The 13,330-nt window shown below is 49.6% G+C and overlaps 1 protein-coding gene across 24 annotated transcripts in view; it reads right to left on the reverse strand.

The window, feature by feature from the left end:
• LOC118403155 (nebulin-like) overlaps positions 1–12,985 on the reverse strand; it is a 39,433-nt gene extending 26,448 nt beyond the window's left edge. For all 24 annotated transcript variants that reach the window (XM_035801699.1, XM_035801690.1, XM_035801687.1 and 21 more), the window contains exon 1: positions 1,553–12,985. In XM_035801699.1, coding sequence (XP_035657592.1) covers positions 1,553–12,865 — 11,313 coding nt within the window. In that variant the 5' untranslated portion in view covers positions 12,866–12,985. The remainder of the gene's footprint in view (positions 1–1,552) is intronic.
• Positions 12,986–13,330: the final 345 nt, after the last annotated feature.

The raw sequence follows: 13,330 nt of genomic DNA on the forward strand, positions 1-13,330 counted from the left end.
CCTCATCAGCGCCCTTTCCACCGCGGCCTTCCATGCCAACAGGGAAATCCTTCTGGTACTGAATCTGACTCTGCAGTTTCGTAGACTCTACCGCTGTCTTGGTACGGGGGTCCCACAAGACAGTTGTGTAATTTCCCTTATCACGATAGAACTGCTCCTGATAGTTTATCAGGCTCTGGACTCTGGAAATCTCAAGGAGTCTCTTGGTTTCCGGGTCGAACAGGATAGTGGTGTAACCACCCCTTCCCTTCTCATACTCAGAGCGATACTCGGCCAGGCTGTGCAGTTTGGACATCTCAACAAGCCTGACCATTTCCTTGTCTGTTGTGGATGAAGTGTAGCCAGGCCTTTGTTGATACTCCAGCGGATAGTCTCTCCTGTACTCGAACGTGCTCTGGAGATGAGTGACATCGGTGGCTCTACGAGTCTCCACATCGTCCGTAATCTGCATGATGTTGCCCTTTCCTTTTTCGAAGTCCTCGTGGTACTTGAAGGCGCTCTGGATTTCAGACATCTCCATAAGGCGTTGTGTCTCAGGATCAAACATAATGGTGGTGTACTGACCCTTCGATCTCCTGTAGTCCTCTTCATATTTGATCAGGCTCTGGATGGAGCTAACCTCCACAACCCTCTTAGTCTCTGGGTCGTAAAGGACAGTGGTATAGTTGCCCTTGCCTCTCTGGAACTCCTCTTGATACTTCGACAAGCTCTGGAGCTTGCTGATGTCCACAAGACGCAGGACCTCCTTGTCCTGGTCGTCTATCACACCAGCATCTCTTCCTTCCATGGCAACTGGGAAGTCCTTTTGGTATTCCAGCTGGCTCTGAGTTTTGGATAACTCTACCACCCGCTTGGTCTCAGGATCGTACAGAACGGTGGTGTAGTTGCCCTTCTGTTGTTGGAACTGTTCTTGGTATTTCACCAGGCTCTGTACGTTTGAGAGCTCCATGGTTCTCCTTGTTTCTGGATCAAACAGAATCGTGGTGTAACCGCCTCTTTCCTTCTCGTATCTCTCGTGATAGTTGATCAGGCTGTGAAGCTTGGTCATGTTCACCATCCTGACCACCTCTTTTTCGTCGGCAACAGGAGTGTACTGTGGCAGCTGTGCCCGAGCTTCCTTCCCGTACTCAACTGTACTCTGGAAGTGGGACACCTCCTCTGCCCGTTTTGTCTGAACATCATCTGGTATCTGTGAGTAGATGCTCTTGCCCCTCTCAAAGTCCTCCTGGTATTTGAAAGCGCTCTGGATTTCAGAAAGCTCCAAAAGACGCTTGGTCTCTGGATCGAACATGACAGTTGTGTACTGTCCCTTATTTTTTTTGTACTCATCTTCGTACTTGACCGCGCTCTGAATTGAGGACAGTTCAACCACCCTTTGAGTCTCGGGATCGTAAAGAATGGTGGTGTATTTTCCTTTGCCCTGCTCAAACTCTTCCTGGTACTTGAGGATGCTGTGGAGTTGAGACATGTCCACAAGACGGAGGATTTCTTTGTCAGCCTCTGCACCTGACTGTGCAGCCCTACCCTCCTTGAAGTCCTTCTGATACTCGACCTGGCTCTGAATCTTGCCAACTTCGATGGCACGTTTAGTCTCAGGATCGAAGAGAACAGTCGTGAAGCTGCCCTTTTCCTTCTGGAACTGTTCCTGGTATTTGATCAAGCTCTGGATTTTGGACAGCTCAATCAGACGTTTGGTTTCAGGATCGAACATCACAGTGGTGTAAGCACCCTTTTCATCTTCATACTCCTTGTTGTACCGGATGAGACTGTGGATTTTCTGAAGGTTCACAACTCTCAGCAGCTCTTTGTCATCAGGGATCGTTGTGTAGCCCGATCTACCTTCGTAACGAAGCGGGTAGTCTTTCGGGTACACCACTGAGCTTTGGACCTTAGTTATCCCTGTCTGCCTCCTTGTCTCAACATCGTCAACAACCGATGTGTATTGGCCCTTTTCTTTTTCATACTGCTCATGGTAATGAACATCGCTCTGCTTGCTGGACAGGTCAATGAACCTCTGAGTTTCGGGATCATACAGCACAGTTGTGTATCCACCCTTTTCACTCTCAAACTCTTCCTTATATTTGAGGAGACTTTGCACCTTTGACAGTTCCAGAACACGCTTGGTCTCAGGATCGAATAGGACAGTGGTAAACTTGCCAATGTCATCCTTGTGCTGTTCTTGGTATTTGATCAAACTTTGCAGTTTTGTAACATCCACAATTCTCAAAGTTTCCTTGTCGGCAGCCAACGACTGGTACTCTGGACGACCTTCGAACTTGGACGGGAAGTCTTTCTGATATTCGCTCATGCTCTGCCACTTAGAAACAGACCTAAGACGTTCAGATTCAGGATCATCTGTTACAGTTCTGTAACTACCCTTCATCTCATGATACGCCTTCTGGTATTCAACATTGCTCTGTATCTTTCCAACCTCCTGAACACGTTCGGTCTCCGGATCGAACAATATGGTGGTGTATTTTCCCTTGTTCTTTTCGAATTCCTCCTGGTATTTGTTGATACTCTGGATTGAGGAGAGTTCCACAACTCGCCTGGTTTCTGGATCATACAGGACAGTGGTGAAGTCTCCTTTGTCCTTTTCATACTCTTCGTGGTACTTCACAACACTGTGCAGCTGCGACATTTCTATCACTCTCAACATCTCTTTGTCAGGGACCATTGTGTAGAAGGCCTTCAGTTTCTGATATTCTTTCTGATATTCTGTCTCGCTGGCAAACTTGCCAACATCCTTGAGTCTCTTGCTGTCAATGTCATCAGCAACAGAGTGGTACTTGCCCTTCTCTTTCTCATACTCGTCATGGTAAGATACTAAGCTCTGTATCTTTGACAGCTCTGTGAAACGCTGGGTCTCAGGATCATACAAGATGGTGGTAAACTGGTCCTTGTCCTTCTGATACTCCTTCTGATAGGCAATTGCGCTCTGGATACTGGACAGTTCAACCACCCTCTTGGTCTCGGGATCAAAGAGGATCGTCGTGTACTTGCCCTTGTCTTTCTCAAACTCTTCCTGATACTTCAGCAAGCTGTGAAGCTGAGACATCTCCACCACTCTGACTGTCTCCTTGTCTGCAACAGGAGTGTACCCTGTCCTTCCTTCAAACTCTTGAGGGAAATCCTTTTGGTACTCCAGCTGGCTCTGATACTTCCCAACATCCTTCGCTCTCTTGGTCTGCACATCCTCTTCCACAGAGGTGTACTTTCCTCGTAGTCCACGGAACTCCTTCTGATATTCTACATCGCTCTGCCACTTTCCAACCTCCTTGTATCGCTTGCTTTCAGGATCGAACAACACTGTGATGTAATTGCCCTTGTTTTTCTCAAACTCCTCGTGATATTGCACTGCACTTTGTAGCTTGGAAAGCTCAACCACACGTTTGGTTTCTGGATCAAATAGAATGGTGGTGTACTTTCCTTTCTCCTTATTGTACTCATCAGTGTAGTGCAGGAGGCTCTGAAGTTTGTTGACCTCGACGATTCGCATGTGCTCCTTGTCATCAGGAGCTGAGTGATAGATGCCTCTCTCTTCCAACCACTTCCTGACATACTCATACTGGCTCTGGTGGCGGGACACCTCCCTGATCCTCTCAGACACAGGATCGTCAGTGACCAGCTGGTACTGACCCTTGTCTCTTTCAAACTGTAGATGGTACTCATTTAAGCTCTGAAGCTTCGACATCTCCATCGTGCGGGAGGTCTCTGGATCGAACATTACAGTCGTGTACTTGTCTTTGTTTGCTTGGTATTTCTTCTCATATTGGATGACGCTCTGAATGCTTGAAAGCTCCACGACACGCTTAGTCTCGGGATCGAACAGAACGGTTGTGAACCTGTCCTTGTCTTTCTCGAATTGCTCCCGATACTTGATGAGGTTGTGGAGCTGGGACATCTCGACCACGCGGATGGTTTCCTTGTCGGTTACGGGGGTGTATCCTGCCCTCTCTGTCATCTGTTGCGGGAAGTCCTTTTGGTATTCAAGCTGACTTTGCAGTTTGCCAGCCTCCGTTGCATGTTTGGTCGCAACTGTGTCTGCAGTGGCTGTGTACTTGCCACGGAGGTCTTTGAACTCTTTCTGATACTCCACATCACTGGCGAGTTTGCCCACTTCCTTGTATCGCTGAGACTCGGGGTCAAACAAGACAGTGATGTAGTTGCCCTTGTTCTTCTCAAACTCTTGCTGATAGTAATTCATGCTCTGAAGCTTGGACAGCTCGACAACTCGCTTTGTTTCCGGATCGAACAGTACGGTGGTGAACTGGCCCTTCTCTTTCTCAAATGTCTCGTGATACTGCACAAGACTGTGCAGCTTGTTCATCTCCACAACACGCACTTGCTCTCGGTCATCAGCGACCATTGTGTATTGCCCCTTCTTTCTGCGATGTTCCCTTTCATACTCATACGGACTCTGGTACTTTGTTGTCTCCTTGACTCTCTGAGTATTGGGATCATCCGCCACGGCAGTATACTTTCTCCTCCTTTCCCATTCCATCGGGTGGTCAACAGGATACTCCACCGAGCTCGCCAATTTACCAACTTCCTTGGCATGCGTTGCTCTCATCTCATCAGTCGTTGTGGTGTACAGTCCCTTCTTCTCGTGATAGTCTTTCTCGTATTCTACCCTGCTCTGCATTTTGGACATATCTGATGCATGCACAGTCTGAACATCATCTGCAACCATCTGGTAGCCTTCTCTTCCTGTCATCTGCTCTGGGAAGTCCTTCTTGTACTTCACCTGGCTGTACATGTGCTTCATCCCAAGCTGCCTCTCCATCTCCTTGTCATAATCCAGCCATGCCGTGTACCAGCCGAGACCCCGTTCCTCGAGGAACGTGCGCTGGTACTCATACTGGCTCTGCAACTTGGTCATCTCCTGCACTCTCCTCGTCTGTGGATCGTCTCCCACCATGGTGTACTTATCCTTTGACGCCTCGTAGTCTTTCTCGTACTCGATCCTGCTCTGCATCTTCCCAACATCCTTCATCCTCATGCTCTCTGGGTCATCAGTCACCAACGTGTACTTTGACTTCCCTTCTTTTCCCTTCTCGTAGTACTTGATCAAGCTTTGGATCTCAGATGCCTCCTTTGCATGTTTTAGCCCGGATGCATCAACAATGGTCGTGTAACCAGACCTTCGCTCCATGTTTTCAGGGAAGTCTTTCTTGTACACGTTTGAACTGAGGTATTCTGCTGTCTCTTTTGCATGCTTTATGAACGGGTCATCCGCAATGGAGGTGAAGATTCCAGTTCCCCTCTTCTCACGGTACATTCTCTGGTACTCAAAGTCGCTGACCATCTTTGAAACATTCTTAACTCTCTCTGTGTTGGGGTCATCAAGAGCAATGGTGTATGCCTGTTTTCTCTCATGTGCTGCTGCCTTGTAAATTGTATCACTGGCTAGCCTTGTCGAGTCCTTCACCCTCTCTGTAACAGGGTCGTCAACAACTGCAGTGAAACTTCCACGTCGTTGCAGAGCCCTCTTCTTGTACTCCAGTTCACTCTGATACCTGTTGACCTCCTTGACACGCTGTGCTTCCGGAGTGTCAACGACCGCGGTAAAGCTTCCGCGCCGTGTACGGAAGTTCTTGGTGTAAGCTAGCTCGTTCGAAACCTTTCCAGACTCCTGAGCGTGCTTTGTGGCGGCATCATCCGTGATGGCAGTGAAGCTGCCCCTTCTCTGGCGGAAGTTGCGCTGGTATTCAACATCACTCTGGAACTGGTACACCTCTTTGGCCCTTTCGGTTGTGGGATCGGCTTCAACAGACGTGTAACCACCACGCTTTTCCAACTCCATTGGGAAGTCCTTGGTGTAGCCCTGTTGGCTTCCCAACTTGGACACGTCTTTGACGTGCTGAAGATTTTTGTCATCGGCAATCATGGTGAAGATACCAGTACCCTTCTTCTCACGATACAGCCTCTCATACTCCAGTTGGCTTTGCAGCCTTTGGCTATCCTTTGCTTGCACTGTTGCAACATCATCAGTGACTGACTGATAGATCTCTCTCCTAGGCTTGTCCTTCTTCTGGTACTCGATACCACTAGAGAGCTTGGTAACATCTTTGACTCTCAGAGTTTCCGGATCGTCCGCAACAGCTGTGTAGTCCAACCTTCCTTCCAGGGTCATTGGATGGTCTTTTTGATATTCGACCTGGCTATGAAGCTTGCCAACCTCCTTCATTCGTTTGGACTCCATGTCATCGGTGACAGTCTGGTAAATCTCCCTTCTTGGCTTGTCTTTCCTTTCATATTCTATCTCGCTAGCCATCATGGTAACATCCTTGACTCTGCGGGTCTCTGGGTCATCAGCAATTGAGGTGTAATCGAGACGACCCTCCAGTGTCATTGGATGATCTTTTTGATACTCAATTTGGCTGTGCAGTTTACCAACTTCTCTCATCCTGTTCGATTCCATATCGTCTGTGACCGTTTGGTAAATTTCTCTCCTGGGCTTGTCTTTCCTTTCATATTCAATTCCACTGGCCATGATAGTCATATCCTTAACTCTGCGGGTTTCAGGGTCATCTGCAACAGCTGTGTAGTCCAACCTGCCTTCAAGAGTCATCGGATGGTCTCTCTGGTACTCTATCTGGCTTTGAAGATGCCCAACTTCTTTCATTCTCTTTGATTCCATATCATCAGTCACTGTTTGGTAAACCTCTCTCCGCGGCTTGTCTTTCCTTTCATATTCGATTCCACTGGCCATCATTGTAACATCCTTAACCCTGCGTGTCTCTGGGTCATCGGCAATTGAGGTGTAATCGAGACGGCCCTCAAGTGTCATAGGATGATCTTTCTGGTACTCGATTTGGCTGTGAAGCTTTCCAACTTCTTTCATTCTGTTTGACTCCATATCATCTGTTACCGTTTGGTAAATTTCTCTTCTTGGTTTATCTTTCCTTTGATATTCAACGCCACTGGCCATCAGTGTCATATCCTTGACACGGAGAGTCTCGGGATCATCTGCAACAGCCGTGTAGTCAAGACGACCCTCGAGGGTCATCGGATGGTCCTTCTGATATTCGACCTGGCTGTGTAGTTTCCCAACCTCCTTCATCCTCTTAGACTCCATGTCATCGGTGACTGTTTGGTACACTTCTCTCCTTGGCTTGTCCTTTCTCTCATACTCAACCCCACTAGCCATGATGGTCATATCTTTGACACGGCGAGTTTCAGGGTCATCTGCAACAGCTGTGTAGTCCAGCCTACCTTCAAGAGTCATTGGATGGTCTCTCTGGTATTCTATCTGGCTTTGCATATGCCCAACTTCTTTCATCCTCTTAGCCTCCACATCGTCTGTCACAGTTTGGTAAACCTCCCTGCGCGGTTTGTCTTTCCTTTGGTATTCATACCCGCTGGCCATCTTAGTCACATCTTTCACACGAAGAGTTTCGGGGTCGTCCGAGACCGCAGTGTAGTCATGCCTTCCCTCAAATGTCATTGGGTGGTCTTTCTGGTATTCAAGTTGGCTGTGCAACTTGCCCACTTCTTTCATTCTCTTTCCCTCAGGGTCATCTGTGACGGTTTGATACACCTCCCGTCTGGGCTTGTCTTTGCGTACGTACTCAACTCCGCTCGACAACTTGGTCACGTCTTTCACGCGAAGAGTTTCGGGGTCGTCAGATACTGCTTGGTAGTCTCTTCTTCCCTCAAAGCCCATGGGGTGGTCTTTCTGGTATTCAATCTGGCTTTGCAGGTGCCCTACCTCCTTCAGTCTCTGACTGTCCTTAGCGTCAGTGATAGTTTGATAGTACTGTCTCCTCTCTTTGTCTGGCTTCTGGTATTCAATCTCACTCTGCATCTTGCCCACATCTTTGACTCTGACTCCTTCAGGGGTGTCAGCAACTGTCTTGTAGATGTCTTTCTCCTTGTGGTACCTTGATTCATACTCTACCTTGCTGGCAAGGTGAGTAGCTTCCTTGGCACGGATCGTGTTTGGATCATCATGCACGGATTGGTAGTCCTTCCTCCTCTCAAAGTCCATGGGGTAGTCTTTTTGGTACTCCAGTTGGGACTGAAGAGTTTTCATGCGCCTTATGCGTTCCTGCTCAGGGGTGTCAAGCTCTATATACCCGACATGTCCTAGCACTTCTTGCTTATACCGTTTCTCGTACTCAAGCTGACTGGACATTTTGTAGGCATCTTTGGCATGCTTAGAGCTTGGGTCTTCTTCCACTGAGGTGTATGCATGTCGTTTTTCCATGGCCAAGGGGTGATCTTTGACGTAGGAAACAGAGCTCTGCATCCTGGCAGCGTCTTTTTGTGTCTCAAGCTGCAGCTCATCAGTGATGGCTGTGTACCGGTCCTTCGTTTGTTTAGCCCTTTTCTGATATTCCAGTTCACTGCTGATGTGGGTTACCTCCTGAGCACGCTTTGTCACGGTGTCGTCCGGCGTGCTTTGGTACTTGAGTCGCCAGGTCATGTCTTTTGGGTGGTCGCGTGGATACTCCACAGTGCTCTGCTCGTGAGTTTGCTTCTTCTGCCCGATCATCCACCTGTCGACAACAGCCACCATGCCTGGCTTGGCTTCCAGGTACCTGGGATAATCTCTGTAGCGGACGTCGCTCTGCATTCTGGCGAGCTCTGCACGACGCCTTGCCTCTGCCTCATCAGGGAGGCCGCCCTGGTAGCGCCACATCCTGTCTTTGGCTTCCTTCTCATACTCAGCCCGACTGAGCAGCTTGGTGACCTCCTGTGCCTTTTGCAGGAAGGGGTCAACCACAACTTGGTAGGTGTCTTGCGGAACCGCCCTGTACTCCTCGAAACCCTCCTGGGAGAGGATGTTCTGGGCCAGGTTTGTCAGCCTCCTTTCTGAGGAGTGCTCGCGATGAACAGCAGGGCTGCGGTCTCTGAACCTCCTTGCAACTGGTGGCGGCTCTCTTCCCCGTGGACGGTCTGCCACAGGGGGTCCTGGGGAGGGCGACCTACGGGTTCGGCGCATGGGGGATATCGGTTCAGCAGGAGAGCTTGGCGGTGTTGGAGGCCAGGAGCGAGGTTGACGGCGCACAGGCGTCGGATCCCTCCTGATGGTCTTCAGCTTCATTCTCTCTCCTCTGATCTGCACCTCCCGTTCGTACATCTCCACACATTTCGAGACTGAAGCCATCCAGTCTTCACCTTCTTCCCCTTCGGGGGGAGGTGGGGGGCGAGACGGTGGGGCTGTAGTTACCGGAGAGGCAGGAGGAGAGGGAGTGGGCGGGGCGGGCGCGGGAGGCGGCGGGCGCGGTGGCGGCGGCCTCTCTGGTGTCCCTTCGTCATCCGACGACATCGATCTTCGGAAACTGTCGGAGCGAATCCTTCTACGCATCCGTCTGGGGCTTGGTGGAGGAAGCAATTTAGCCTCTGCGGCCTTTTCGAACAGTTCCTTCTTGGTGCTTACGCCTGCTGCGATTTGTATCTCTTCCCTCTCTTCTGTCTCAGAGCTGCTCCAACGACCCTGTGAGAACTGCTGGAACATCTCTCGCTTCTGGATCATTTCATGGGAGGGCGTAGGCGGCCTGATAGGAATCACGCGCTCTCTCTCTTCTCCCTCTTGCCTGACAAACTGGCCGACGGCGACTTTTTCGAACAGCTCTGCCTTCTGGCCAACATCCTGTCTAGGAGGAGGGGGCCGCTCTGGGGTTTCTTCTTCACTACCACTCCTTCCCCTTTCGAAGAGCTCTCTCTTTCTCACCACATCTTGCTGAGTTATCATCTGAAGAGCCTCTTCAGTTTCAGAGTTGGTTCTCCTCCACGACTGCCCGACTTTTTCGAACAGCTCTGCCTTTTGGCCAACATCCTGTCTCGGAGGAGGGGGCCTTTCTGGGGTTTCTTCTTCACTTCCACTCCTTCCCCTTTCGAAGAGCTCTCTCTTTCTCACCACATCTTGCTGAGTTATCATCTGGAGAGCCTCTTCAGTTTCAGAGTCGGTCCTCCTCCAAGACTGCCCAACATTTTCAAAGATCTCCTTCTTCTGACCGACATCAAACCTTGGAGGAGGTGGTCTCTCGGGCGCTTCTCCACCTTCGTCAGAGTCCATGTATCGACTGGCCCAATGGCCTTCGGCAACTTTCTCAAAGAGCTGTTTCTTCTGGCCGATGTCCTGGCGTGCCACTTGGATCTCTTCCCTCTCCGCCATCCTAACCTCGCTCACTCCTCTCTCGAAGGCCTCCTTCTTCTCACCAACTTCTTGGCGTGTAATTTGAGTTGGTTCTCTCTCATAATCCTCGGCATCGCTGGCTCCCCGCTCGAACATTTCCTTCATTTGTCCGACTTCATGCCGGGTTACATGCCTTCGCTGCCTCAGCTCTTCTGCTCGGGCCATCTCAAACATCGATTTTGCATCCCTGGCACTGAGAGTAGGACTCTCATCTAGCTCAGGAGGCACTGCCTGTTGTACGGTGAACTTGTACTTGTGCCCACTGCCATACTTCCTCTCATGAGCTTTGTAGATGACTTTCTGTTGCTGCACCAACATGCGGGATGTCTCTGCCGATATCTTCATGATACTCTGCTCGATCAAAGGGGGCACTTGGACCCTGAGACAGGACTCCTTAGCCACACGATCTGGAGATATTTCTTTAAGGAGGATGTAGACGTATCTAGTGTCTTCACTCACATCTTCCTGTGTTTTCACTTCCGTAATTGCTGGCCAACGAAGTTGCGACCAGGCATATGCTGTAAGTCGGTTTGGTTTGTCCTTCTTACCGAAACGGATCTTAATACGGAGCACTCTTTCCCTGGACCCCCTTGGGAGTTGGATCTTCACGGTTTCGGTCCGACGTGCCACAACGATCTTGGGTTGGCTTTCCACCTTCTTTGTAACGCCTGTATGGACAGCTTTTGCCGCCCTGACGCTAGTAACATGGCTAGCTCTTTCTTGGCTCATTGCAGAACTAGTGGCATGACTAGATCTTTCTTGAGTCATTGCAGATGTAGAGACATGGCTAGCTCTTTCTTGACTCATTGAAGAAGAACTGACATGACTAGCTCTTTGTTCACTCTGTGAAGATGTAGTCACACGACTAGATCTTTGTTCACTCATCGCAGACGTGGTAACTTGGCTAGATCTTTCCTCACTCAGGGCATTAGTGGTTTTGATGGTGTGTTTCACTCCGCCACGAGACTTGGACACACCTTTGAGGGAAATACCCCTCAGTGTCCCTGGTTCTTGTTTTATGGTCACTTGGCCGATCTCCACTGGCAACGGAGGGATAGGTGGAGGGGGTTCTACCTCCATTGCTGCACCAACCGCTTGTTGTACGGTGGTTGAAGCCTTCGCTTTCTTCTCCATCTCCATTGCTCTCATTCCCTGAGTGGGCTCAACGGTTGTTACGCCGCCTGACGTGGTCTTCTTTTTCTTCTGCATCTCTAAGGCCTGCATGGATTCCTCTGCCTCTCTCTTTGTTGTTACAGTTTGCTTACCATCTGACCGGCTGGTTTCAGATTTAGCTCTTGCCTGAGACGCTTCAGCGTGGGATGTTTCCTCAGACTCTTGCTTTGAGACCACCTTGCCGTCGGAGGTCACAACTTCCCTGATGGTTTGCTTTGTGGAGGACCTCACTTCACGGACGCTTTCCTCATACTGGTATGAGCTGTATGACCCAGTTTTTACCAGCCTTCCTCCTGATACATGTTCTTGCTGAGGACTGCTGGATTTCTCCTCAATAGGCGGAGGAGTGCCAGGGTTGTGTGGATGTGGATTGCCAGGGTTGTGTGGATGTGGATTGCCAGTTTTGTGGCCTGGATTTCCTGCAAAAGGATGAGGGTTTCCAACCTCTTCTTCATCAAGCTCATCTGGATTGGTGAACACCGACGATGTACGTTGGCTAGGTTTCTCGACACGGACGGGAACATCTCTTACAACGTCTTCCGTTAAGGTTTCATATGAAGGAGGACTGGGGAAGTCCGGTTCCATGGGTGTTTCTGGAACTTCGGGTTCCACTGCCTCCATGAGTGCATCCGGTACCACAGGGCTTGGAGCCTGTTCCATATAAGGTGGGGTGGGGACATCTGGCCGTCCCGTAGCTTCTGCAGGGCTGGGGAAGGCAGGCTCTACGAAGACGTCTTCTTCCATCGGAGAAGGTGGCCTCTCCAGAGGAACAGCTTCTTCTCCAGGAGATGTTGCTCTGGGAGAAACAGGTCTTTCCTCTGGAGTTGCCTCCTTGCTAGGAGATACTCCCCTGTGCTCATCAGGGGACACCTTTTCAGGAGGTGGACTGGGGAGGTCAAAGTCAATCAGAGCATCTTCGGCTTCCTCATACTCTGCAGGTTGTTCCTCTTCAGGCTCCTCGACAACAGGAGTTCGAATTGGTTCTAAAGGAGCGTCTGTAGACAAAGGCAGCTCTGTGAACTGCTCTGAGGGGCCCTCTTCTGCCTCCATGGCTTGTTCTATCCCCGTGTCTTCAACCGTAGGGCTTGGTGCCATCTCAATGATGGGTCCTTCTGGTTCCTTCGGTTGAGTTTCCTCCTCAAAGACATCTTGCTGAGGAGGGCTGTCTTCTGGAGGAGTTACCTCAATGGATGGACTTTCTTGAGGTGGTTCTTCTTCTTGAGCTTCTCCTGGTGGAGGACTATCATCTCCTTGACCTTGATCTTGTGCACCTTCTGTGCCAAAGGCACCATTACCTTCTGCCTGATCTGCATTGTCAGATTCAGTATCTTCCTGACCAGGGTTTTGCTCTGGGTTGTATGCAGCAGGGGTTTCATGTTCACCAGGCTGGGCGTTACCGTTACCATCATTCTCATCATCACTACTGCCATTGTTGTTGTTGTTATTACAGTTAACAAGGGCAAGCCGTGAGCAGCCAGTAAGCACCCACATCGCGCCCTGTTGGTACGGCGCGGATTCCTGACTATCGAATTTAGGATGGCTCATAATTTATCGATTTTAGGAATGCCTACGCTGGACACTATGCGAACCCTGAGGCGCTCAGGTACTAGGTCTGATGGACCCGTTAGTTTGGGCTGCGCAAGGCTTTCCTCAAACACTCCTCAACTGTAAAAAAACAGTGTAATTGGCATATGGGCCAAGATCTCTGTGCTTCGGAATACTCATAAAGCGTCTATGTACGAGAAACGAATGGCAGCCGTTTTGCTGAAGAAAGGTCGACTGCTCTTCAGAAAATGAATGAAAAAAGAAACCAGGAATGACTAATGTCTTTTTCTAAGTGATTATCTGCACTGTGTTTTGTATGGTGTCTTATGTTGGAACAGTATTCACCAATTTTACAACATGGAATTTTCAAATAGATAACCACTTAGAGAATGACATTTCAGAAAAAGATCAAACAGAGAGTAAGGCACCAATGTATAGAGAAAAGGAAGACTTAAAATGAATAAA

The sequence above is a fragment of the Branchiostoma floridae genome, chromosome 16 (genome assembly GCF_000003815.2).
Source record: "Branchiostoma floridae strain S238N-H82 chromosome 16, Bfl_VNyyK, whole genome shotgun sequence".
NCBI lineage: Eukaryota > Metazoa > Chordata > Leptocardii > Amphioxiformes > Branchiostomatidae > Branchiostoma > Branchiostoma floridae.